This window comes from Pseudorca crassidens, chromosome 16 (genome assembly GCF_039906515.1).
Source record: "Pseudorca crassidens isolate mPseCra1 chromosome 16, mPseCra1.hap1, whole genome shotgun sequence".
In the NCBI taxonomy this organism is placed as follows: Eukaryota; Metazoa; Chordata; class Mammalia; order Artiodactyla; family Delphinidae; genus Pseudorca; species Pseudorca crassidens.
The window spans coordinates 16,554,699-16,582,432 of record NC_090311.1 but is presented as its reverse complement, the minus strand read 5'-3'; the positions used below and the strand labels follow the sequence as shown (position 1 = coordinate 16,582,432).

The 27,734-nt window shown below is 43.1% G+C and overlaps 1 protein-coding gene and 1 long non-coding RNA gene across 3 annotated transcripts; one reads left to right on the top strand and one right to left on the bottom strand.

Annotated features, from left to right (window-relative positions):
• Window positions 1–221: 221 nt before the first annotated feature.
• Window positions 222–24,326, top strand: PLEKHS1 (pleckstrin homology domain containing S1). The gene is made up of 12 exons (XM_067709349.1): window positions 222–465; window positions 3,801–3,847; window positions 9,491–9,579; window positions 9,691–9,797; window positions 10,126–10,260; window positions 11,860–11,935; window positions 12,822–12,938; window positions 14,720–14,845; window positions 17,363–17,478; window positions 18,864–18,965; window positions 20,251–20,386; window positions 23,134–24,326. The coding sequence occupies exons 2-12, from the start codon at window positions 3,817–3,819 to the stop codon at window positions 23,311–23,313; spliced, it is 1,215 nt and encodes a 404-aa protein (XP_067565450.1). The 5' UTR covers window positions 222–465; window positions 3,801–3,816; the 3' UTR covers window positions 23,314–24,326.
• LOC137208757 (uncharacterized) lies at window positions 8,929–27,490 on the bottom strand. Of its 2 annotated transcripts, XR_010935741.1 has the most exons (6): window positions 27,309–27,490; window positions 20,309–20,406; window positions 13,894–13,984; window positions 11,756–11,849; window positions 10,179–10,289; window positions 8,929–9,717 (listed from the first exon to the last, which is right to left on the bottom strand). It is a non-coding gene; the product is annotated as an uncharacterized lncRNA (long non-coding RNA). The 2 variants fall into 2 exon arrangements; XR_010935742.1 differs by lacking the exon at window positions 11,756–11,849.
• Between the last annotated feature and the right edge of the window lie 244 nt (window positions 27,491–27,734).

Below are 27,734 nucleotides of genomic sequence, written 5' to 3'. Positions count from 1 at the left end.
TCTGGCACAAGGAAACCCTTCCTAACTTCCCCAGGAGGACACTGGGAGGATATGGATGGGTGGGAAGCAAAGGAATTGTTTCAATGGCAGTCCTTGCAGGAGGTCAAGACTGGGCTGGCACTGTTTTCAATAAGAGTCATTGTGTTCATGGTCCAAAGTCTGGCAGGAATTTTTTATTTGTTTGCTTTTATTTTGTTATTAGACACCTGGAATGCCTGGGGCAGCTCTGTGCCAAACCACAAGAAGAATGAAAGCCCAGGACTTCCCTTGGGTCACCAGCTTCCTTGAGCTTGGATTAAGAGTAAAATCTTCCCGAAGATAGAAGTTTGGGAATTTCCCATTGACTCACATTTCAGAAAAAGCTTGTACTTAATCGTCAGAGCTCAGAGCGAGCCGCGGTGAGTTCAGGAGACACAAGGACAGGACACTTCGCTGAGAACCGAACCAGTGACCACCTGGCTTCCAGTAAGTACTGCTTGACGTGACTGGTTGGGGTTCTCAAGACTGTGCTGATCTGGAAGCTTAACTGAACAGAATCACTGTTACGGGCTCTCTCTTTATAACCTTCTTGGGCTGCACAGAGGGAACTAGGACCTCTTGGTATCACACTCATCAGATTTCATTACAATGAACAGATTAGGCAATAAGACTGGATGCTGTCTCCTGAACAAGATCAAAGAGTTAAATCTGAAAGGCTGTTTTATTTGGGGGCAATGACAAGAAATGAAAGCCAAACTCTGAACAGATTTAATTCTTTTTTCTCAGGTGAAAGGAAGAGCAAAGTAGTTCAGACACCAGCTCTCGAGTTAGGACGCTGGCTCTGCTTCTTTTTAGTTATGTGATCAAAGGCAAATTACTTAATCTTTCTGGTAACAGTTTCTTATCTGTAAAATGGGTACTGTATCACTGTAAGAATAATGTAAATGTTATAGTATTGTTATATCTCATTGCTATGTTGAGTCTCACTAGATTTCATATATGTAATATATAATATTAAAACTTTGCTTACATTATATCAGCAAAATTTATAGAATAGATTTCATATGTATGAATATAGTAGATTTCATATATATGTATACATATACTGAATTTCATAAAAATAATTTGAAATCGATATAGATCATAGGCAATATATATTATGTGAAATCCAGAATATGTATACATATATGTGAAATCCTTTATATACATATATATATATGAAATCTATGACACAGATTTTGTTTAGAAGTGCTTGGAATGTATGAAGTACTCAATACATGCTAGTCATTATGAAACAATCATAGAATCATAGACTATCTGAACTGAACATGACCCAACAAGTCACACTTGTCAAGTACCTATAAAATGCTCTTCGCCATATTATTTCAAGTGATGCTGACAGCAATCCTATGAGGGTGGTGATATTACCGCTTCCATTTTATAGATGAAGGAACACAGGTGTAGAGAGGTGCTATAAGGTACCCAAGATCACATGTCATAACTGATGGAGATGAATCTGGATTCCAGAGTTAATACTCTAAAACTGCCGTCTCATTTTACAGTGGGTAAAAAAATACCACCATTAAAAAAAAGCAGGAAGAGTGGTCCCTACACGAGACTTTGGGGCCCTTCACAGACATTGGAAGGCCAGAAACATCCTCCAGAGCTCTCCTTGCCGCCCACGGTGTGCAGGGAGCATGGATGTGGGTGGGAGCGTGGAGCGGCGTGGGGCTCTGCACAAGTAACCTCGCTCGTCCTCTCGCAAACGCAGTTTTCCGTGCGTAAAACGAGCTATCTCCCAGGACAGTTCTGCGACACCAAAGCAGTCATGTGAGCAAACACATTTTACAAACTGTAAAGGCTTAACAAAGAATTATTCTATCAAGAAAAAGAATGATTTGGGGCTTTTAAACAAAGAGAGCTTGCAGTAAAAACACTGCTTTAAAATATGTTCCCCTCAAAGCGGTGGGGGTGGTGGTGGGATGAATTGGGCGATTGGGATTGACATGTATCCACTGATGTGTATAAAATGGATGACTAATAAGGACCTGCTGTATAAAAAATAAATAAAATAAAATTCAAATATTAAAAAAAAAAAATGTTCCCCTCAGCTAGTCTCTCCTGCACAGTCCTGCAATCTCACCTTTGAACTCCATCGCTCACCAGGCTAAGTGCCCTGTGGGAAAGGTGGTCAAGTCCCACATGCAGGGATGAGGGGAAAGGCGATGGGCTGAGAACCGCTGGCCCCCAATTCTGCTTCAGGCAGTGAAATCCCTACAACTGGAAAGAACCGCAGGGATCTAAAGCAAAACCTCAGGGGTAAATTTTTTTTAATGTCCATGGTTGGCAAATTTTTAGCTGGGTTCTATTCCTTTTCCTTGTACAGAAATGCTCTTCCAGGGAACAGAAGGCTTTGGTCTCAGCGGCCTGGTGCCCATTGCACAGAGCTAAGCGTGGCCCTTACGCCAGGGGAGGGCTGAGGGCACCAGAGATCCAACATATGCCTTAAGATCCCCCAGGGACCTGTTTGTTACTTCACTTGTTATCTGTTTGTTATTTGTTCAAATAATCACTATCGTTATTATACAGAGATACCTCAACAGAGAAAACCATTTTTTAGTTAGGGAATGTGTGAGTTCTAGGTCCAGGAAAACCCCACTTGTCTTCAGAGGGTTCCCATGTGCCTTTCACAGATCACCAAAAGTATGCTTTGAGATCTTGCAGTCTTAACCTTAAGACTTTCATCTCTGTTTACTATATATATGTACACAAATAGTATATGTATACATGTATATAGTATACTATATGCGCATGTATATATATATATATATATATATACACATATGCACACACACACACTATAGTATAGTATATGTATATTGTATACTATATGCAATATACATATATATTTCAGGAATTTCCTTTGAGTCATTTATGCCCTGGGAGGATTGAGTGGGTTTATGCTGGAGAAAGGGAGACCTCAGGAGAGGAGGAATGACATCATGCCAACTGCATGGTAAAGAGCCCTTTGCCTCTTCCCACTTCCTGGGACTGCCCTGGGACTGCCCTAGCACAGCCCTGTTCAGCGTTTCCTCCTATTTTGAGAGTCTGTTTCAAGGTAAAACTTGGTCACCAATACATTCCCGTTTCAGAGATCTCACCTGCCCCGTGGTCTCTTACCCTGTGGGATTCCTCTCCTCGCAGGGCCCCGTGTCAATCATGGGATTGTCAGCAGATCTGTGCAGGAAAGGACTTGACCTCTAGAGTCAGTTTGACCATGTCAGCCTCAGCCCCCAGTGCTGGGCAGCCCTGGGAACGGGGCACACAGGCAGTGGAGGCAGTTTACGGATAGGGGTATGCCCTGGTCCTTGCTGTAAGGTTTCCCTCTGGAGAAAATGAGTTCCTGGCATGGAGGAGGGCTTATCTTGGGCTTCTTTTGGGCCAGAAATGCTTTCTCAGCTGCAGTTCGTCCATAGCATGCTGCCCTCTGCCCTGTTCTCGTCTCTGTTCCTTGGTGGTGTTGCTATCCCCAGGGGCTGTCTTGTCAGAGCCACTTATGAAGCAGGAGCAGAGGAAGTCCAGGGAAGATGCTCCTTTGGTCATCCTAGCAACACCTCCACAGAACGGGCACTTGGTGAACACAGGCTGCTTGGGTGGGTCCTCATTACCATGGCTACTATCAACCTCAAGGGCAGAATGGGGAGAGGGGAGACGATAAGCCATCTGACCAACGTTGGGAGCACCATCCTGACGCCTGGTGATTGAGTGGCTAAGCCTATACCGTTGTTTGGGGACTAACGCTTAACCCTTCTTTTTGACAGGTGAGAACAGGCAGCCATGATGGAACCCAAACCTCGGAAGAGTTCAGGTACCCAAGGGACATATTCTCGGAGGGAAAAAACTCTATTGAAAATAATGATCAATTCCCGTCACACTAACCAGGATACAGAAGATGGTTTTAGTAAGGATAATTATTCTTGGTGTGGAGAACGTAGCGGAGGCTATTAGATTCAGCTGATTATTTTGTAAGAGCTCACTTATCTAGAAATTCGGCATTTTCTGATTTTCATGGACCAAATGTTCCGTTTGTTGCTGGGAGATGGTACTAACAGCAAACTATAGCCCAGAAAAGACTGGAGAATATTTCCTTAATTTTATATGAAATTCTCACTTGGAGACACTGCCAAAATTGTTATCAGGGCTTATTATGAGGATAGGTCAAGGAGTATTATTCAGATGTTCCCGCTTCATGCTCACGTGCCTCACTGTAGTTGATTGGTCGCAAGTTTAGGATGAACTAACTTAAAAATCAAACTATCTGATTCCATTCCAAAATGAGTATTTTTGAATATTTATTCGAAGCACCTATTATTAGTAAGTCACCGTGCTTCGTATTGCAGAGGATGTACAGGTTAATTAAGAATAGTCATTCTCTCAATGAGTTTGTAATTTCATTGGGATATTAAGATAAATACATTCTAGTAGCTGTATTGGGAAGTTAAGATAGGCACATATGATCAGGCTATGATAGGTAAGTGCAAAATTCTGTAGAGTCTGAAGGGAAAAAAAGCACACGCGTCATGGAGCTGGCCCCTAAAGGCTGTATAGGGTTTTAAAAGAGATTGGGAAAGACGGCACATCTCAGCAGAAAGGGACGGCATGACCGAAAGCGATGAAGTGGGTTCGAGGCAGGTTGTGTTCAAGGAGAATGTGGCTGTAAAATAGGAAGGACGGGGGGAGAACAGGAAAGTGGTGCTATATGGTGCCGGATATTGACCTCACATAACCAGCAACGCTTGAAGCATTTCAGCACGGAAGTGGTGTCATCAGATTTGCTTTTTGGATTGCTCATATTTTTAGAAAAATAGCTTTATTGTGGTATAATTGACATACAATCAACTGCACATATTTAAAATGAACAACTTGATAAGGTTGTGTGTATGTGCCTGGGAAACGATCACCACAGTGGGATAGTACTCACATGCATCACTCCCCAAAGTCTTCTTGTGCCTGTTTATAATCCTTCCCTCCAGCACCCAATCCCACTCCCCGTTGTTCTGCTTCCTGTCACTCTAAGTTCGTTTGCATTTACTAGAGTTCATATAAATGGAATCATACTGTATGAACTCTTGTCTGGTTTCTTTCACTCAACATAATTCTTTTGAGATTCATCTATGTTGTTAACATATATCAAGAGTTTTTGGTTTAGGTAGTCAATTGAAATTTTTTAAATTAATTAATTAATTTATTTATTTTTGCTGTGTTGGGTCTTCGTTTCTGTGCGAGGGCTTTCTCTAGTTGTGGCAAGCGGGGGCCACTCTTCATTGCAGTGCGCCGGCCTCTTCACTATCGCAGCCTCTCTTGTTGCGGAGCACAGGCTCCAGACGTGCAGGCTCAGTAGTTGTGGCTCACGGGCCCAGTTGCTCCGCGGCATGTGGGATCTTCCCAGACCAGGGCTCGAACCCGTGTCCCCTTCATTAGCAGGCAGATTCTCAACCACTGCGCCACCAGGGAAGCCCCGTCAATTGAATTTTTATGTCTTAAATAGTCAGATAAAAATTTCACATATTTATCCTTGCAGTTACCACTTCAGCATTCTTCATTCATTTGTATAAATTCAGATTTCCATCTGGCATCATTTCTTCCACCTGAAGGATTTCCTTTAACGTTTCCTCTAATGCAGGCCTCCTGATGCTGAATTCTTTCAGCTTTCGCATGTCTGAAAATGTCTTGAAACTGCCTTCGTTTTTGAAAGATATGTTTGCTGCCTATAGAATTCTAAAATGACACTGTTTTCCTTTCGGTACTTTAAATACGTTGTTCCACTGGGTTTTGATGTTGTTGTTGTTTTGTTTGCGTTGTTTCTGATGAGAAATCTAACGTCGCCCTTATTTTTTCTTCTGTATGCATTATCTCTTTTTTCCCTCTGACAGTTTTTAAGGTTTTTCTTTATCACTGATTTTGAGCAATTTGGCTATGATGTTCCTTGTTAGAGTTTTCTTCCTATATTTTGTGTTTGGGGTTCCTGACCTGCTGAGATTTCTGAGATAGTGTTCTTTAAATTTGTAAAATTTTCAGCATTATTTCGTCAAATATTTGTTTCTGTCTCCCTCCCCCACTTCAGGGAATCCAGTGACCTGAAACTTGAAATTGTCCCACGATGCACCAGTGCTCTTTTGTGTTTGGGGTTCTTTTTTCACTCTCCATTTGTTTTAGTCCCATTAATCCCATCCAGTGTTGTTGTTGTTTTTCTGAGACATTGTGGTTTTCATCTCTAGAAGTTCACTTTGGATCTTTCTTATATCTTCTATATCTCTAACTTCTTGAATGTATAAAATACAGTTGATAATAACTGTTTTAATGAACTTCTCTGTTAATTCTAACATCTGTGTCAGTTCTAGGCCAGTTTTGAAGGATTGATGATTATCCACATTATGGGTCCTGCTTTCCTGTCTCTTTGCATGCCAGGTAACTTTTGATTGGTTGCCAGACCTTGCAAATTTTACCTTGTTGGGTGCTGGATATTTTTGTATTTCTACGAATCTTGAGCTTTTTTCTGGGATGCAGTTAACTTCCTTGGAAACAATTTGATCCTTTTAAGACTTGCTCTTATGATTTGTTAGGTCTGGAGCAGTCCTCAGCCCAGAGCTAATTATTGCCCACTACTGAGGCAAGACCTTCCTAGTACTCTACCCAGTCCTCCATCAATGATCATTTTTGCCAGTTTGGCTGGACGGAACTGGCACTTTTTCTGGCCCAGTGAGCACTGGGCACTCTTCCCTCTAATTTTTTCTGATGGTTCATTCTCTGGCCTTGGGTAGTTTCCCCACACACGTATACTGATCAGTATTCTTGAATACTTGAGGGCGACCCTGTGACTGTCTCTGGGATTCTCCCTCTGTGCGGCTCTTCCCTCTGTCCTATGAGCTCTAGCTGCCTTGATCTCCCTGAACTTTCAGCTCTGTTTCCTCCGCTCAGGGGTCCACCTGGGCCCACCTCAGTTCCCCTTTCCTGTGCTGTGGACTGGAAACTCCGCCAAGGAAATTGTAGGGCTCACCAAGTTTGTTTCCTATCTCTTAGGGATCCATGACTTTTATTGCCTATGACCAGTGTCATGAACACAACTAATTTATATATTCTGTATTTTTTGTGTGTTTCAGACAGGAGAGTAAATCCAGTTCCTGTTATTTCATCTTTGCCCAAAGTACAAAATTGGCCAGATTTGGCATTTACTCTCAGGGCTATGTCGAGGATCGTTTTGAAGGTACCAAGAATGGAATTAGAGGGTCAATCTAGACAGTTACCAAAGCAGTATAGTGAAAAACGTATGCAGGCCTTGAATTCATGTGACTTTAATGTATTGAAATGTATGAAGGTCTTGAAGGCAGTGGGGATAGAACAGAGAGATAGGGGTGGATCCAGGAAGTAAAACGGACATGACTGATGACTGACTGGACAGAAGGGTGATGGAAGGGTGAAAGTTTAAGAGGACTCTAAGTGTTCTAGGAGGGGAGGCTGGATAGATGCCACCAAGTGATCTAGGGCACCTGAGAGAAAAGGATGAGAGAAAGAAGTTTATGGGAAATCGAGGTGGAGATGTTCAGGGCCAAAAATGATCTATCCAAGGGTGAAAATACTGAGATTTTGTCCTAGAAGTTCCCCTAGAGACTGAATTTTGCTGATCACATCCCTAGTATGGTGTTTAGCATGTTTCTCTGTTTTCTGTATTTCCTGCAAATTGGATCTAGAGGGTTGATGAGGTTGTTTCAGTGTTTTTTGGTCAAGGCTAATCCATGGATGGTGTTGTCCATTGCTTTTAAAATAAATGCAAACTGTACCATGGTCTAGTGTCTACCAGGTGCTGCAGGATTCATCTGCAGCCTCATCTTATACCACTCTTCCTCTCTTACTCACTCTGTTCTCTTACTCCACTCTGTCTCCTACTGGGGAGACAGCCTCTCAGTAGCTCTAGGGAACCGCTCTGAAGAGGTAGGGGGAAACCAGCTTATGTATGACTTTTGGCTAGAAAATACATTCAGTCAAGAATACATCTCAGTAGGGCTTCCCTGGTGGCACAGTGGTTGAGAGTCCGCCTGCCGATGCAGGGGACACGGGTTCGTGCCCGGGTCCGGGAAGATCCCACATGCTGCGGAACGGCTGGGCCCGTGAGCCATGGCCGCTGGGCCTGTGCGTCCGGAGCCTGTGCTCCGCAATGGGAGAGGCCACAACAGTGAGAGGCCCGTGTACCGCAAGAAGAAAAAAAAAAAAAGAATACATCTCAGTAAAAGGTTGCTGTTAGTCACAAAGAACAGATACCTCAAGTTAATGATTTTAGTGCTCATCTGTGTACGGGAAGCTGCAAGGATTTGGATTCATTAAAATTCTTCCTGAAATACCTCTGACTATCTATGGGGACTGTTTTTCTAGATCACAGAGTGCCGCATCCTGCTTTTCATCCTGAATTCCTCTCAGGGTGCACTGTCGGTCAGGGACTGCAGTGGCTACGATGCTCTTGGCTTTCCTTTATTTTTCACCTCCATTTTACAAATGAGGAAACTGAAATTTAGTGAGTCAAGGTGTTCTGTAAGTATTTGTTCAGTAAATAAATCTGTGAATTTGTCCAAAGCCACACAACCATTAAATAAAGGAGCTAAAGCTTTTTGCTTTTGTTTCCTTCTGTTTTTCTCTTTCCTTTTTTCTTCCTTGGTGGGAAGAACGGGGGCAGCAGGCAGAGCTGCTGCAGAAGGAGGAGAGGCAGGGAAGGTGAGGACGGCTGGCTGAGAATTACTGGATACGAGCCTAATGTCTCCATCAGCTGTAGTACCTAATCTTCATTCTGTTTTCACTTAATAAAGAAGTGCTAATTCTTTAGTAAAGGCTGTCTTTTACCAAACCATGGATGAACTAGAACTATAGCCTGGATGTAAAAGCAAAACCAAGGTCTTCTTTTTAAAATAAATTTTATTTTAGCAACATTAATTTTTTCTAGATAAGGAAAGTAGTACATATTTCTTGCAGACCTTTTCAAAAATATAGAAAAAATCAAAACTGCCTATACATGTCCATCCTCACAGAGAAGCAATTAACATTTTGGAAAGCTCCTATTTAACCACTCTGCCACCTTATTTTCAATAGCAGGTGCTTTTGCTTTTGTTTGGTAAGTCAAAGGTCAAGGCAGAATTATCTTGCCGCTGCGGCTGGTGATTCAACAGGAAGGGAGACAAATCTTTGCTCACATCTAGAGAGCCACCGGCATCCGGAGAGCCAGACAGGTGTGAGCTGCATTAAAGAGCTTCTAAATGTCATCTGAACAAAGGTCCCGACAGTGGATGAATAAGAATCACACACTTGGTCCTGGGTTTTTTGTTCTCCTGGCCTATTATAGATGTGTTTTTCCATAACTGAATAATGTGAAGACCTTTCCAGCAGTAAACAGTGTTCTCCAATTGAAGCAGTTCTTCTCAGAAATTTATAGGGAACAGACTGAGTCCTGTTCACTTTCTTTTATTAGGCAAACAATTTACATTATATTATGAAAATGAAGTCTGCAAACAAGATTACTTTATTAAATCACCACCTCCTCAGCTTTTCTTCTCTGCAGTAAGTATTCACAAAGATTTAACAGGCCTCCCACCAGCCTCATGAGCATTTTTAAAATCCTTTCTCTTCCTTTGAGATTTAACTGAGATGCAAAATGTTTTCATTTTTCAGACCTCTTGGAAAAAGCGGCTTTTCATCCTGTCAAAGAGTGGAGAAAAGGGCTTTAGTCTTTCCTATTACAAAGACCATCATCACCGAGGTTCTATTGAACTTGATCAGTGCGTATCCAATCAAGAAAATGTTTATAATAACAAATACTAACGTGTTGCCTGCAAAATAGAAAAAAGATTAGAAAACGTTAATTTGTGGAACTAAGAGTCCAACTGAAATAGGAATTCGGAATTAAGTTTTAGGCTGAACAAAGTATTTTCAATCAGTGATAAACCAGATCTAAACTTATTTTCTAAAACTATTGGACAATTTTCAAAGTATTGATCAAACAGATCTAAAGTTTTATTCAATTTGAAACTTAATAAAAAACATTAGTCAATTTCTTCCTAATTTTGTATTTGCATCCGTTTAATACTTTATATCTATATCTAACAGAAGTTCCAGTATAGAAGTCGGCATCAGTAACCATGAAAAAATGCAATCCGTACAGAAGATGTTTAACTGCCATCATGACGAAGTGATGTCGATCAGGGCCACTAACAGGGAATACTTCCTCATTGGCTATGACAGGTAAGTAGTAAGATAACACAGGGTGTCTCCTGTATGCAAAATAAAAAACAAACAAATAAACAAAAACATTTTAAACCAGTACACCATAAACATGCCTTGACTAGAAACCCATGGCCACAACCTTAAACACCACCTTGGCAGTCTTTATTATGTGTTAAAATACCTTGACAAATCACAGTATTCATTTCCTAGGGCTGTCATAGCAATGTACCACAAACTGGGTGGCTTAGAACAACAGAAATTTGCTGTCTCACTGTCCTGGAGACTAGGAGTCTGAAATCAAGGTGTCGTAGGCCATGGTTCCTCTGAAGGTTCTAGAGAAGATCTGTTCCAGGCCTCTCTCCCAACTTCTGGTAGTTCCTTGGCTTGTGGCAGCAAACCTCCAGCCTTTACATGGCAGTCTCCCTATGTGCACTTCTCTACGTCCAAATTTCTCCTTTTTATAAAGACACTAGTCATATTGGATTGGGACGCCCTTCTCCAGTCTGACCTTATCTTAACTAATTACGTCTGCAACAACCTGACCTGACTTCCAAATACGGTCACATTCTGAGGTACTGAGGATTGGGCTTTCAACATGTGAATTGAGGCGGGGGACACAATTCAACCCATAACTGTCACCATCACCGCGGATACATTTTATGTACAAGAAGCCAGTACGCTAGCATCTACCCAAGGTACATATATTAGGGAGTGGCTATGCTCGTCCCCGAAGGAGTCTTCAGTTTTTAAGAGGGGCTCCTGGTGCTAGCGAAGATGGCAAATGGATTCTTTGCGGGCGATTATCTGCTTGACAGAGAGGCTAAATTTGGAGAAGGCAGCTGTACAGAGGAGGTGGCAAATGCTCAAGCCCAAGTATCCGTATGAAGAGATTTGATCTGCTGCAGATCAATCCCCAGGCGAAAACCTTTCCTTACAATTGTCTTGGGAGTCAATAGAAAGAAGATGTGATTTATATGCATTTGTTCAAATACATCCTTAAATACATGCACTCCCTAAAGGGAGGCACACCTAAATAGCTACACCAAATGGCTCTGACAGGTTAAGGGGCCCCTTAAGAACACAAAAGAAATCCGTTTCAAAGTCAAAAGCTCCAAACCCTGTGATTATACTGTTACTTTCCACTTTTCTTCCCATTTCTCTGAGCTTTGCTCACAAGGGTGGCATGAGGGTTAATTCTGGTGTGTTAGCATGGAGGTGGTAAGGATCCAAGGAGGGGGGGGCATTTAAGCCACTCAAGAAAAAGATCCTGGGGCTTCCCTGGTGGCGCGGTGGTTGGGAGTCCGCCTGCCGATGCAGGGGACACGGGTTCGTGCCCCGGTCCGGGAAGATCCCACATGCCGCGGAGCGGCTGGGCCCGTGAGCCGTGGCCGCTGAGCCTGCGCGTCCGGAGCCTGTGCTCCGCAACGGGAGAGGCCACAACAGTGAGAGGTCCGCGTACAGCAAAAAAAAAAAAAGAAAGAAAGAAAAAGATCCTTATTTCCCTGGTACCTACCCCATTGCCTGTCCAATCTTAATAAAAGAATCCTCCTCCAGTTCAAAATGAGCGCAGGCGCCGTTGTTGCCACATGCCGGCTGAAAGTTTATTCCTATCAACAGGGAGAAGATTAAAGACTGGGTCTCTTTCTTGTCATCCCTCTGCCGGAGTATAAAAGCAGCACGCCAGAATACAGGGGTAACTATTTCACTAATAAAATAGCGGGACACCTGAACAAAGCCCTCTTTCACAAGGAAACAATGTGAGCTATTTTTTCCCCCTCCTTAGCAACTGGCATTAATACAGGGAATAAATAAGTGAGAAAATGTACATCCTTGTTATTTTTATGACTAACAATAGAAAAAAAATCTTTTGTGTTTTGCAAGAGAGCTAAAATACAGACACTTCAAATTTTCATTATTGGAGTAGGAGGAGTGAAAGCTAACTGTGGCCTTTTTTAATAGTAGCTGAAACTACAGTATTTTCCATCGTTGTTATTCAAGGTACATAACAGCTACCTTTGGAATGACTAAGTCCAGGGTGGTTTCTAAAAAACATGCTTTTTACCTATCTTATATTTTCAATATAAGGTTTCTTTGATGTAAGTGCCAGAAATTTTAAGTTGTTTATTTACTTTATAAGAACCTTTGCTAATTTACCTAAGTCCTTTCTTAGGACAGACCTTTATAAATGAAACTTTGGCCTCTAGGTATCGTTTTGACATGGTTTCTAGATTGTTCCATGCTTACAACAAAAGCAGAGGCCAAGGAGAAGGGAAAGCAAAGTGTGTCTACAAGTGCTCAAATGATTAGAGTGAAGGGGTGGGGTACAGAGGGACACAGCGTTGAAAAGACAGGTTGAGGGAAACTTAGAGCATCTCTGAAGGCCAGGCTGGGAGTCCTCAAGGGTTTTGGAACAGGAGAGACACAAGACCAGCTCTTGTCTAAACGGGAGAATGCTGGCCAGCAGTATAAATGTTAGTGGTCAAAGATTGGAAGCAGAGAGCCCCATGACCAGGCTGTTGCTTCATTCTAGACAAGAGATCAATCATGCCCTGATTCCAATATTCCTTTTTGATAAGCAGGAGAAACTCTCATTTGGTGATACAAGGCCCTCTTCAGACCCCATCCCTCTCCCTGGTCTTTCCTACACACCGGAGGCTGTCAGCACGACCACAGCAAGAAAAAGTCTTCCAGACATGGTAAGCGGACTTACCTCTCTTAGGACGCCCTGCCTGAGAGCCAGCTGATGCTTCAAAAGTCAATGTATTTGACATCTTCCTCAAAGCCTAATCCACCAAAGAATGATTCTTGGTCCTATGATCTATCCTATATTTAGTCTGTTTCCCCTCCCACCATGAGCCTTACTGCTTGCCCTGCCTACATCTAAATGTATTCATTCATTTTGGATGCTCTTTGATATGCATCCAGGTACATCGGGTATGTTGGGTGGAGATCCCCCCAGCTAAACAAAAGCCTGGATGGTAGCCTTTTCCTTCCCTTCACCAACAGGGCAAAGATTACTTCTGTAAAAAAAATTCCCCGAACACTACTTGACCATTTGTACTCCTGAGGCAAAAATCAGAGTTCTTATTATTTCCTCTATTTACCCAAATCAGTCTTGCTTCTCCGTGTGTGTGTGTGACTTCATTTCTAAAGAAGTCCATTGGAGGAAAAAACAAATAATACATTTGCCCCTTGAAAATGATTTGTAATTGTGCTTTCAGCTCTCTTGGATTTGCAATCTTCCCAATTCTGGATATTATTAATGAACAGGCTGAGTGGTGTTTTTTCTTCTGCCATGGATGCTATTTTGTCCCTTAGAGATGTAACCACTGACTTTGCCTTTTCCCTGGGTACCAGGCACATCTTAATAGGGCATAGCCTACTGTTTTATCTAGCTGGAAGCTCTCCAACTATTTTAAAAGCTTTCTGTAGCATATCAAATGCACCAGGCCAAACACTTCATTTGGTATTTGTAGGAAAGGTGGTAGGAAATGGGGTTGAGAAAGATAACTCTTTTCAGTAAATGCCTCTAGCTTTTCACTCCTGTACCCCTTCTCCCTAGAGATAATATTATTGGTCATTTCACCTTTTCATACCATGTATTCCAATCCAGTGATTTTCTAATCAGCTTCAGTTAAGAGAACCACCTACCTTGTTGGGAGTTGTTGTTGCTGTTTCTAAAATAAAATGGGAACCCTTCCTCATCCCAGACTGAGCATGACCTGGCTTCGTGAACTTGGAGCTAGAAAAACGGACACAACTTAAATACATCTTTTTTTTTTTTTTAATCACTTTCTTTCAAGGACTTGCTAGAGAACATTCAGGGTTTTTTCAACCCCCCCTCCCCCCTTGCTCTAAGGCATTGTACTTGGAAGAATTGAATTGTACTTATAACAATTTTCCTGCCAGGCAAAGCAGCTACTTTGTACTGTCCTGTATCTATTAGAGAGGGAAGCGGTAATTGGTTGAACCTAGATCACCTTGAAGCCTACAATTCATACTATCACATGATCGATGCTACAAAATTGCATTGCTATGGAAACAGTAGAATTATATAAGCAGAACACAAAAGAGGAACACTGAGCGGAAAGGGAAAAGATGCAGTGCCTTGACCCTGGGCTAATTAGCTTCTCAGATGGCACTGAATGAAAACTAGAAAAAGATGAGGGTGGAGGATTCAGTGGCGGAGCTTAGTGACTTAGAACACCACCCACCGGAGAGAATTACTTGTTCTGAGTTACAGGACCCAATAATAGAGAAAAACCTGAAAGATGGGCTTATATTTTTATATCAGTGGTGACCCAGACTCAAGAAGCAAGTTCAAGTTGTGTGGGCTTCTAGATGTAACCTTGGAAGATCCTCGGATGTTCTCAACCCAATTAATCTATTATGCCTTTTCCAGAAAACATGTGGTTTAATTCTGTCTCTTGCAAAGACAAAGAAAAAGCATTAACTCTGTCTTCATCTCTTTATTCAGCATTTAATGGAAAAAAGGTCTTCAGGACTCAGAGAAGCTCATCTACCGCATGCCTTCTTGCCAGAGACCGCTCAAGATACAGAAGAAGAGAGTCATTATAGTAATCCTCGAAGTATTCTTATAGAGGTAACCCCTTCTGTTTACTAATCATTTACTCCTTCTACAAATATTTACTGAGCCCCTGCCAGGCACTGTTTCTGAGGCATTAGGCTGGTTTCAGAATCAGACACAGGTGATGTGCTCACAGTGTTGACACTTTAATAGGAACCAACCATGATACGAGACAGAAAGGGCTCCATGCTGAAGAGAGATGCTCGTAAAATGCTCAGAAGGCATGAGGGGTGGTAGGCGGGGAAGCTGACTTCCAGACAGAGGCCAGGGGAAGTTCCATGGAATGACATTTGACCTTACATGATAGGCAAAATTTGGACTTGAGGGATTGATCTGGGGAGTCTTTCTGCATTCTAGGAAGAGATAATAATAACATGAGCAGAAACAACAATACCCTTGGGTGATAAATTGTGTGGCACATACCAACCAGTCTATCGATCATTTGGAATTCCCTACTGAGTGCCTTCTGTGTGCGAATCCTGTACTGTGCTAGGCATGGTGGCTACCAGAAAGGACCTGATATCACGCCTGCCCTCAGTGCTCACAGTCTTACCAGTTACCACCTGACGATGCTCCACCAGGGCATGGTCAAAGAGCTCTGGAAGCAAACAACAAGGTCCTACTATATAGCACAGGGAACCATATTCAATATCCTGTGATATACCAAAATGGAAGAGAATATGAAAAAGAATGTGTGTGTGTGTGTGTGTGTGTGTGTGTACACACACACACACACACACACACACACACACACACACACACATATACATATATATATTGGGTTGGCCAAAAATTTCATTTGGGTTTTTCCATAACAGCTTATGGAAAACCCAAATGAAATTTTTGGCCAACCCAATATATATACATATATATATATATGTATATATATATATACACATATATATGTGTATATATATATATAGCTGAATCACTTTGCTGTACAGTAGAAACTAACACAACATTGTAAATCAACTGCACTTCAATAAAATAATACTTTTTTTAAAAAATAAAAGAGCTCTGGAAGCAATAGAAATAAAGACAGATTTTCTGTCTCCACTGGAGTCAGGGAGGGCTTCAAGACACAAAATGGCATTTGACAACATATATGATGAATAGTTCAGTTGAGCTCTAACCCAGCGTGCGTGGCATATTAGGGGAAAAAAACCCACAGCAACCAGAAAATATAGCCAGACCATAATGGGTCTTGAATGCCAAGTTGACTTCATGCTGCAGGCAGGACAAGGGGCAGTGGTGGCTTCTCAGTTAGGAAGGGGCAAAACCGAATTATCTTCTAGTACTATTAACCCAGCAGCTATATTCAAGGTGGACAGCAGAGAGAAGAGAATGGAAATGGGAAGTAGGAAGGCAAAATTGGGGGAAGGGAGGCAGCATTTCCCAAACTGGGTTTTTCTATAAGATGGTGACGTGTTCATACCTAAGAAGCAGTCTGAGGTGAAATAAGTTCTGGAAACACCAAATCAAAGTAAGTTACACAAGCTTCTTCACTGAAGAAGTCTCAGCGCCTTTTTAGTATGCAGTGGTGCATTATAAATAGCCCAGCAGGATACAACGCACAGCATTCCCCAAGCTCGTTTGACCACAGGACCCCGCTTTTCATGCCAGTGCTCTCTGGGACATGGTGACGGCGACTAGTCTTTCGTGACAGTCCAACCAACCAGCCAGGTGGTACTGAGCGCTAGCTGTATGCCGGCGTTTGCTAGGTACTTTACGAGATGCAAAGTCTAGTAAGGCAGATAAAACTAAGCTGGAAGACCACCACAAAAATTAAGTACAACACCGTGTCGTAGAAGTTCAGAGAAGGGAGGGGTTGGCAGTGGCTGAGGTGATCAGAGGGGGCTATGGGACCTCAAGCCAGGCCTGAATACAGCTTCATTAGACAAAAGAGAAAAGGGGAAGAAAACTGCATGAAATGGGCACTAGAAGAACACCGTTTGTGGGGGCGTGGTGGGAGGGCTGGCTTGACTGGAAAGAAGTGTTCCAGTGATGGTTCATGGTTAATTTGTTAGGTAGGCAATCGGAAGCCCTTAGGGTTTTTGAGAAACCATTGCCCCAAATGACTTAGTTCCAACAGGCTAGTGGAGAATCCCCAGAGGACAGTATTTTCTAGAATCCTTACAGCCCCTTGAAGTAACTTGACTGCCTGTGAGCAGAGTAGCCCGAGGCCAGCTCTGCACTGTGTCGGAGCCTTTGACCCACTCAGGTGTCGTGATTCTATAATAGTATCGGTTGGGCAAAAAGTTCATGTCATTAAGTGCCTAGTGATGACACAGAAAAATGGACAGCAATTTACTCCAATAGGACACTTGTATCAGGAACGTGGGGAATCCTAGAGAAGAAAGCAGATTTGGAGTCTGCCAGAAGCTTTACTGGTTCATTCCCCCAGAATGAGCACCACTGTTCATCCAATGGTAGACATACCGTTTCAGGGACCAGAGCCATCAGGTAGTGGGTGACAAGGTACCTGGCTTATTGATAGACTCACATCCTTACGTCTCTGCCTCTTGTCTATAGTTGGAAAATAATACTGCTGCCAATGATTCTGGTGAACCCGTTGAACCCATTGGACCTGGTAGTCCAGACCAGGTCTCCGAGGCAGTTGAGTGTCATTACATGTCCATGAAATCCTGGTAAGTAAAACTGCCATACCTTAAAATTTGATCTTAGCTAATGTACTGTTCTAGAACAATTGCTACCAGATCATTTAAATAGTTGATATAATAATACAAAAGCATTACCATAGACCAAGTTCAACACGCCATTCAGTCATCTCAAAACGAGTAAACGTGAGAATGGTTTCTCTACCCATAGAAAACCATTAGTGACATCCTGGGGACATTTTCTGTCTCCCGGGGCAGTTCTTTTCTATTTTGCATTTACGTCTCTCACACGCTCCCTTTGTCTCTCCAAACCCTCCCAATGTAAAGGGCTATTTTGGTCCCATGTCCATTTTTAGAAGGAAAGTTTATTGGATCTGGTTCTAACTGTAGCTGGGATTCTGATGGTTGGACATACTTCAAAACCTTGTTAGTTTTCACATGGCTGTTAGCTACTTAAATCTGATTCACACACCACGGAAAGCTGTAAATAGATAACGCTGAAAAAGGGTTTGTGTTAACTTCTTGTACTCTAGTGTTTCCAAAGAGTCGTCCCATAAGTCTGCTGATGGCAAAGAGGAATCCCAGACCCTGGCAGATATCCTGAACGGGGAGCTTCACCCACAAGAACAAGGCTCAGGAACGGGCTCTTGTCTTTCACCTGCCAATACGGAAGCACAGATCACGAATGACAAAAAGGGGGCGGCCTCACTAAGTGTTGTGCAATTGTCTATACTAATCAAGTAAAGTTCTCATTTCTCAAATTTTATGAGCCCATAGAGCAAGGCAGGCTTCCATTTGTACTCAGAATTCACATTTTAATCTCCAACTGAGCCAAGAATCTGTCCAGCTTGCCCTTCTCACTGATACAGTAACCAAGGACAGTGAATACCAGAGTTGGAAGTGTAGTGAGCAGTCCCCTGGGCTGTAAGTGGCATTTTCAAATACTTGAAAAAATTCTGTCCTTTCAGGTTCTGGAACCTTGGATCACCCTGACCTGGGTTGTATATCACCCAGATTTTACTATTAAAATGACAGGCATGCAAGTCACATGAGGTTTGGTTGTAGACTAGGCTGGAGAACTTTCAGGTTTTAAATGATGCCAAGAACATTTGATGAGATCGTTCTCAACTTTAACTCTTTTCAATGTCTCCTTCTGTGGAGAAGTGTGCAAACTGACATGATATATAATGAACTTCGTCCATTTTTTACTCCTTTTCCATTGTCTACCATCGCTACCACATCCCAAGGGGGTGGAGGAGGGCATTAACGAGTAACTTAAATTCTTATTCTTCTCCAAATGTTTTGGACAATCTTTAATGGCATAATACCGTCTCAGATGTCGGAAGCCAAAGTCCATTCAGAAGGTACGGTTCAGAGCCAGAGAGAGTCGCCTGACTTTTACAAATGTCTTGTAGTAACACCCCCGATGAAATCCAAGTGGAGAAGCTGAACATGTTCCTTTCTCCTCCTGACATCATAAACCATCTTGCTCTCAGAGAAGCTGCAGGACGGATATGGTAGGTAGGAGATTTGAGGGTTACTGATTATAAATGGGGTTGGATGATATGAAGACAGTCATTATATCTTGAAGCACTGTATGTGGCAAAACTGCCTGGAGAACTCGGACTCTCGTGCTGCTGTTGTCACAAAACGTCTTTGATTGAGGCAGAAATAAGGATACTGTTGTATAGGAGGGACAGCTGGGAGATAGGTGGGTATAGGAGGACCCAAAAGTCCAGGAAGCACTAAATTTCTGATTTTTTGAAAGTGAGGAAAAGTGGGCAGGAATACGTATCGTCCAAGGAAATCATTGCCAAACAACGGGCAGTGAGTATTTGATGAATGAAGTCAGTGAGGTCAACAAGAATCTAAGGTCTAAAAGAAAATGGCATACCAGGGTCGAAGACTTCTAGACATCAGGTAAAAACCTGCTGGTCAGGGACTCAGACACAGAAGATTGTGTGGCAGAGAATTTTCTTAGAATGATCACTGTTTGTTTGATTCTACATTCTTTTAAAGACCTTGTAATTCATTTTGATGGAAGATTACATTTTTAGAATAGAAGAAAGCTTGTTCATGTAAACATCACACATCAATTATAAGTTCTATAAGAGGGCAGGAACCACAACCTGCCATTTTTCCGAACTTCCCACAATCTAAGGCTCAAAACATATTTGACGGAAACTATGGACTCCTCTACACCTGAGCTTGCTCATCTAATAATTCATCTATTTTTGCATGACATATTCACTGTGTGCTCACTTTAAATACTGGGTTTTTCCGTATCGTCTTACGGAAAAACCAGAACGAACTTTTTGGCCAACCCAGTACGTAACATCTTCTGTTTATGGGGTTATAAAAAACCATTTTTTTAAAGGTGGTTCCATACTTCTGGGGTCTCAAAGCTGTTGAAAAAGACAGCTGCATAAACAAGTAAATATAAAATGCATTTGATCTGAGCATACAATAAGCGAGGGGCTCAGACAATGCAGTAGAAGTCCAGAGGCAGGAGAGATTAATTAAGGTAAAGGAAGGGTGGCGTAGGAGGGCTTTGGAGAGGCAGTGTCGTTGGAGTTGGAGTTTGGAGGAAGACTCAGGCTCCCAGAGTAATGATAGAAGAAAGAATATTCCAAACAGAAAAAGAGAGTTCGACTACTTCAGATATAGTGCAATATAGCTAAAGAAACTAGTAATAGTAGTGGTAGAATAGAGTGAGGAGCCCCATCTGTATCTCCATCTGTGCCCCGCACTCCCAGCAAGCACCGTCTCACTCTTGTGTTGGATGCTGTACCCTCATTGCAGTGTGGCTCAGTGGGATGGCCCCCCGCACCTGGGATGCTTATTTTTTCACGGAGATCACCTTTTGGCCGTGAATGACCTGAAGCCCCAGAGCCTGGAGGAGGCTTCCTTGTTTCTCAGCCGGTCCATCCAGAGGGAGGTGAGTCCTGCTGATTGGCCCTAGTCAGGGCAAGAAGGAACAAGATCAAGGTCTTGGATGGTGTCTGAACAGTGCTGTGCTCTGAAGACAAATGAGATTCTGCAATCTGCAGCCACCATATGTAAATAAGAGAATAAGAAGTGTAAATAACACTTCCTAAGATACTTCTAAATAACAAGAATGTTATTTTAGGACCCTTTTAAAATTCTTTTGTGTCAAGTAGTATTTGGAGGGAGCACTGGGCTAGGAGACTGAACGGCTGGGTTCAAGACCTCAGACGCAGCATGACATGGCAAAAAAGAGCTTGCAGTGGAATCAGGCAGGCTCAGTGTTTACATCCAACCTCCTTTAACCAAATGGTGCCTCAATCTTCTCTTCTGTAAAATTAGGGATAATGATAATGCTAGTTATTGGAGAATTAAATGAGATAATATATAACATGCTTACAACAGTGACGGGCACATATTAGGTGCTCAGAATGGTTACTATTACTTCTTCTACTATCGGCTGGGGAATGCTGAACAGGTTTAGCTTTTTTTTTTTTGCGGTACGCGGGCCTCTCACTGTTGTGGCCTCTCCCGTTGCGGAGCACAGGCTCCGGACGCACAGGCTCAGCGGCCATGGCTCACAGGCCCAGCCGCTCCGCGGCATGTGGGATCTTCCCGGACTGGGGCACGAACCCGTGTGCCCTGCATCGGCAGGCGGACTCTCAACCACTGCGCCACCAAGGAAGCCCCCAGGTTTGGCTTTTTAAGCCTCCGTTTCCTCATCTTAGAAATGGACATACCTTCCTTGCAGACTTATTGTAAGAATTATACTGAACATGTGACTATGGACCGAGTACGCGTGTCGTTAAAAGGCTCTGCCTATTAGTACAGTCTCCATACTGTTAACTCCTTTCCTGGTCTATTTTTATTTCTGACATGCCACTTGACCTTGGGAAAGTCACTTCCTTCTCTGACAAGTCAGTTTCAGTTTCTTCTCTATAAAGTGAGAGAGGGTTGGTTTTCAAACTGTACTTCTTGGACCCCTAAGACCAGGACAGGAGGAGAGGGGAGGGAGAGGACGGTGTTCTGGGCTTTGGCTAGTGACAGCAGTGTATGTTTATCATTATTTTTTCATGTTGGAACTTCCTGTTACCTCACCTCGAGGAAACAGTAACTTGGCTTAGAATTTCTGAAAACCACGGTACAGGAAGATCTCTCAAATTTCTTCCAGCTCTGAGAGTTTATGATTAAATATGTCTTATCTCTTCTGCATCACACAATAACTTTGTTGGTTAGACAAATTGTACTACCCCTACTATCTAGATGGGAAAACTTAGTAAGAATGAGGGAGTTGTCTACGATACATAAATAGTTAGTGTTAGAGCAAAAGGACTCATTCATTCCTTCACTCATTCACCATTTATTGAACGTCTATTGTATGCTGTATTCTCTGCTAGGTTCTAGAGCCACAAAAATGGCCTCGGCCTGAGCTCAAGGAGCTTACAGATTAGTGGATAAAACAGGTATATTATGTGCTAGTTACAGGTGCAGTATGTGCCTTGAGATACGAACAGAGGACCATGGGATCACAGAGGAAGAATGAAGTTAATCTATTTGAGGGAGGCCAGAAAGGTGTCTCAGAGAAGGGGATGCTTGACTTGGGTTTTGAAGACTAGGGTAGGAGTTTGTGTGGTGGCAAAGGGAAGCTTTTAGGAGTCCAGCCCAACGCTCTAGTAACTGTAATATATTTCCTCGGCCAAAGACCCATGCTGCGGCCAAGTGTTCAATATAATCTTCTGAAAGTTACCAAACAATACGCTTATCCAGAGACCTAGGCATCAGCTCTGAAGCCAAGAAAAGGGTTTTTCCCTGGGAGCAGATCCAGGAGGAACTCCACCTGGGTGTTGCTGACTGCAGTTTATCAAGACTGCCTTCTAGATTGTGGAGTCACTTGCATAAGAGGGACTGACAGCATTTCTTTTGGGCTCATTCTGCCTGCCCCCCTTTCTCCTAGATGCTATTGAGAAATACATGTGTTCACCAATATGATTATTTGAAGATCAAAAAACTCCCCAACTTGCCCACCCCTACCATTCCTGATCTATTTCTTTATGTTAAAAACAAATATCCAGTCCTTTTTAAAATTCAAATAGCTGGTCCCTGAAAGGAAAAATGATAGTGGAAGATGGGAAGATATGGAACGAAAGGAGGGGCAGTCAAAGGCCCCTAATGTTTTACAACAGCTGAACCAAGCAGATGTACTTTCCATCCTTGAGAATGAAGTTGACAGAAATGGGAATTTGGGGTGAGCGTGGGTAGGGACAGGAAGGGGAGAGAATGTGAGATTTTAAAAGGAGGGGGAGGAGATGTGCATGGGAAAGGGGAGGAGATGCTAGATTGCAGGAGAAACACATAGAACTTCAGTCTCCTCCCAATTTTGTCAGGGGCTGGTCCTGTCTGGTGGTCTTATTTGGATTCTCTTGTTTCAAGAGGCTTTTTATTTCTTGGTACAAATGGGCCCATCTGGACAGGACTGATGTACTCTGGAATCTGCCCTAAGGGCTCAGGCCAGTGGAGGCCAGAGAATAAAAATCCATCTTCCACATGAATATATCAATATAAGTCATCCTGGTTTTTTCCAGCCCAGATTTTCCTCAAAACCAGCTTCAAAGGGTGTGAATGAGGACAGACTGACACTGAGAACCAACAGTTCTAAAGATAGTCTTTAGTCATTTAATGTTCTTCTTTCTTGTGTTTTAGAAAGTAAAACTCACCATCGCTCGGATCCCAAATTCAGAGAAATTCCACGGAATAGCCTGTACATGCCACTTACCAGACCAAGGTATTAAACCTTCTAAACTGGATACGTCTGTACTGGAGAGGACACTGGAGAGGAGTCTAGCCATTAAAAAGGGTCAGCAGAAAGGATCTGGAGAGTAACGTGCTGGGGCCCACGGCCGACAAGCGAGGATGGGCCCCAGACTCTGTGCTGAGCTCTGCCCCTCACCGCTGTGTGATAGCAGGCAGTCAACACAGCTCTCTGAGTTTCTCCATCTGCATCTTAACAATGGGAATAACCATCCCATCTCTGGCTATTGCGTCAGGATGTTGAGAGGCCCAAGTGGGATGATAACTATGGAACACAGTGAAAATGTAAGGCCTTATTATCTCAGACTTTGTCCCAAACACCACAGACTGAGATTGGGTAAGTTTCTCATCTAAAGTGTGCTGTGTGTTCGGTGAGGTCATGGTCCACACAGTCTCTTCTTTGTTAGGGAATGGACAGTTGGAAACACTCATTTCGGGAAGCCAAGATTCCCGAGAGAGATGTGGTACCGTATCAGCCTTCCCAGACACCTCCTGCTGTTCATCACATGCAGAATGCTAAGACACAGTGACTTCTTGGATTTAACGATCATCTTGTTTTCTTAAAGACCAAGGAACAATTTCAGAAGTCCAAGCAATTTTAAGGTTATATCCAGCAAAGTTTGCTTGCTCTACAAGTAATAAGGGAACTGCTTAGCACTTCTAAGTTTGAAAGTTCTTAACTAATTGATGCATTAACTCATTGATCCTAAAAGGCCAAAAGGTCAAGTCTTCTTTCATAAATAAGAAAACAAATGCAGAGAACTAAAGGATGAATCAAATGGGGGAATGGTAGAGCAAAAGAGGCCTTCGGAAAATAGATCTTACTGTGTTGCCATTTCACACGGGAAGAAATCAAGGCCTCAGACATTTAATGATATATTTTCTTCATGGCTCCTGGTTTCATAGCCATTTATGGCAGAACCAAGAATCTAAAACCAGCTCTGAGAAACAGCTGTCCTGATCTTCACTTTGTATTTGGATTTAGATTTGAAAAGACCTTCAGCACACAGATGAGACACTCAAATATAGTTCATTTTCTGTTATCTAGATTGTACACAAAAGTATTAAAAAAATTTTCATTTGCATGCCCTATTGGACCTACTGTTTCTTTTTCTTTCTTTTTTTTTTTTGGTAAAGCTAGATTGGAGTTAAGACTCTACTTTTTTCCAGTTTTATTGAGATATAATTGACATATAACACTGTATTAGTTTAAGGTATACTGTATAATGATTTTATATGTGTATATTGACCTAGTGTTTCTACCTCTAGAAACTTATCCTACAGAAACACTCACACAAATACACAAAGATACCCGTAAAAAAAAATTGTTCACAGTAGCGTTGTTTGTAACAACAACAACAAAAATCCTTTGGGAATTGCTTAATTATGATGACTTCATATAATTGAACATTCTGCAGCTGTTCAAAGTTTTACACGAATGATTAGGAAAGATGTTCACAATATCTTAAGAATGAAAGAAGCAAGTTGCAGTACAGTAGGTATAACATCATCCCACATTTACAAAAATAAATGACTGGTGTTGGTGCATATAAAATTTTCCCAACCCTGGGCTTCCCTGGTGGTGCAGTAGTTGATAATCCACCTGCCCATGCAGGGGGCACGGGTTCGAGTCCTGGTCTGGGAAGATCCCACATGCTGCAGAGCAACTAAGCCCATGTGCCACAACTACTGAGCCTGCGCTCTAGAGCCCATGAGCCACAACTACTGAGCCCATGTGCCACAACTACTGAAGCCCGCGCACCTAGAGCCCGTGCTCTGCAGCAGGAGAGGCCACTGCAATGAGAGGCCTGCACTCTGCAGCGAGGGGTAGCCCTCGCTCGCCGCAACTAGAGAAAGCCCACCCACAGTGATGAGGACCCAACGCAGCCAAAAATAAATAAAGAAAATAAATTAAAAAAAATTTTTTCTCAACCCTAACTGGGGAGAGAAATCCCTCCCTCACAGGGGTTGTTATGATGTTGAAATGGATGATGTACAAACAGCCCCTGACACATTGCCTGATATGGAGTAAGCAATCAGTAAAGGTTAGTTATACTGCTGCTGCTAAGACAATACCATTTTTTGTCTAGAAGAACATACATCAAATTGTCGATAAGAATCATCTCTGAGAAGTATGATCACAGTTGGCCATTGGGGGGAGGCATTTCTATAATGTTCGAATTTTTCTCTCTCTCTTTTTTTTTTTTATAACTATCAGCACATGTCACATTTATAATGAAAAATAAATACAGGTGCCGTAAATAATATATATATATAAACATTTATATATTAAGCCTTCATAAGTAGAAACCAAGCCACCTTAGTGAAGGAAATTTAAAAAAATATCAAGGTAAGTCAGAAAGAGAGACAAATACCGTAAGCTAACACATATATATGGAATTTAAGAAAAAAAAATGTCATGAAGAACCTAGGGGTAAGACAGGAATAAAGACATAGACATACTAGAGAATGGACTCGAGGATATGGGGAGGGGGAAGGGTAAGCTGTGACAAAGCGAGAGAGAGGCATGGACATATATACACTAACAAACGTAAGGTAGATAGCTAGTGGGAAGCAGCCGCATAGCACAGGGAGATCAGCTCGGTGCTTTGTGACTGCCTGGAGGGGCGGGATAGGGAGGGTGAGAGGGAGGGAGACGCAAGAGGGAAGACATATGGGAACATATGTATATGTATAACTGATTCAGTAAAGCAGAAACTAACACACCATTGTAGAGCAATTATACTCCAATAAAGATATTAAAATATATATATATATATATATATATATATATATATCTCAAGGTAAAACTGTCTGGGAATCAGCAATGGGGTGGGTACACTGCTCTGAAGCCCAGAGGTCCTTCTCCTGTTTTGCTCAGACGTCTAAGCTGAGATGGATAGACAAGCACTAGCTCCCAGGCCCTTCAGTTCCGCACTGAGTGGAAGAAGAGCCTGAACACTAAGGTGCTGAAGCGTCTACGTGGCTCACGGAGGTGCTGGGAGAACACAGGACTCCTGGCTCCCAGTCCGTGCTCTCCCCTGTGTAATGAGGGTAGAGAGGCTGCTCCTGGCCCTCTCTTCGTCCCAGAACGTTCCACCTGCAGCTGAACCATCTGGGATACCTGTTACGAAGATCCTGCTCTAGGGGCTTCTCCCACATGAGCAGTTTGTTCCCCAAAGGAAGTCTCAGGGCAGATTTCAAGATCTCCCACAACCCAAAGGTTCTGATTTGGTAGTTCTGTTGTGGGGCCCTGGAATCTGCCTTCTAACAACCAGGTGACTGGACTGCAGGTGGACCAGGGAGCACTTCTGGGGAGCATCACCCCCCAGGGTAACGGGGAGAGGCTGGTGCATCTTCTGAGAAGCTACAGGACACGGAATATGCACGAGGGTGATTTTGAGAGGAAGAGGCCCTTCGTTTTCAACAGTTCTGGAGGAGGCTGATGACAAGCACCCCTCCATTCCCCCTCCAGAAAGGAACCCTGTGCCTGAGCAGGGAAGCCTGGTTTCCACTCTGCTCTCTGCCACTGGGGAGTGGCCCCAAGGAAAGCTGGTGACTGGCCCAGAAATCTGCTAACCGAGGCATTTGTCCCACACCCAGCTTTTTGTTACTCGGCCAAGAGAACTGTGGGACATCCTGCTGAGAGATGGGGGCAAGTCTCGAGGCCAAGGCGAAAAGGACATGTGCCTCACAGACATGTAATTCATCAGAGCAGAGAGGGTAGGATAGACCCTCCTCCCACTGTGCACCCCCCACCGCATCCACACCCATCCTCGGTGCATAGAGTCATCTGTGACCTTCCTCTTCCAGAGCTGCCCTTGTTGTTCATTCCAGCCCGATTCCAGATGGACGAACATGAGTGAAGGTGGAGCTGGGGGCTGCAGAGTGATGAACCCAAACGTCCCTGCAAGAGATAGCCCTGTTCTGGGCATATTTCTGGAGGAAAGGAGGTGACGAGAATGGATGATAAGCTAGTCTTGGCCATCATATAACCTAGGCCTGAATCTGGTGCACTTCAGTCTTGCTGGGGAAGAAACCAGAGCTGGCAATGTGAAGAGAATTACCTGGGCTCCCCAGCTCCGCGTGGCCCCTCCAGCTTGCAGGGTGACATCTTTTCTGCCGTTGCTCAACTTTTCAACAGGGCATTTTGAGCTGCCACCTCTCAGCCGCTCCCTCTTCCTCATGGTTGCATCATGCCTCTAGGACAGGCCTCAGAGGGTGTCTGTATCTTTCCACTTTGTTCTTTCTGCTGAGGACACAAACTATTCAGAGTGAAACCTAAATAGCAGCTGGTAAGACATGCAGTGGACATGCAGGGCCAAATACATCTATCCTGACTCAGAGCTGCTGACATATTAGCATGGATTCCAGAAGGGCGCTTACATAGATGTGGGTGCGTTTGTGTGCATGTTGATGGGTCGGGGAGGTGGGTGGAGAAGACAGGTGGGAGCAGCAATCATTCTTTAATCAGCTGAGAAGTTGAAGCACTC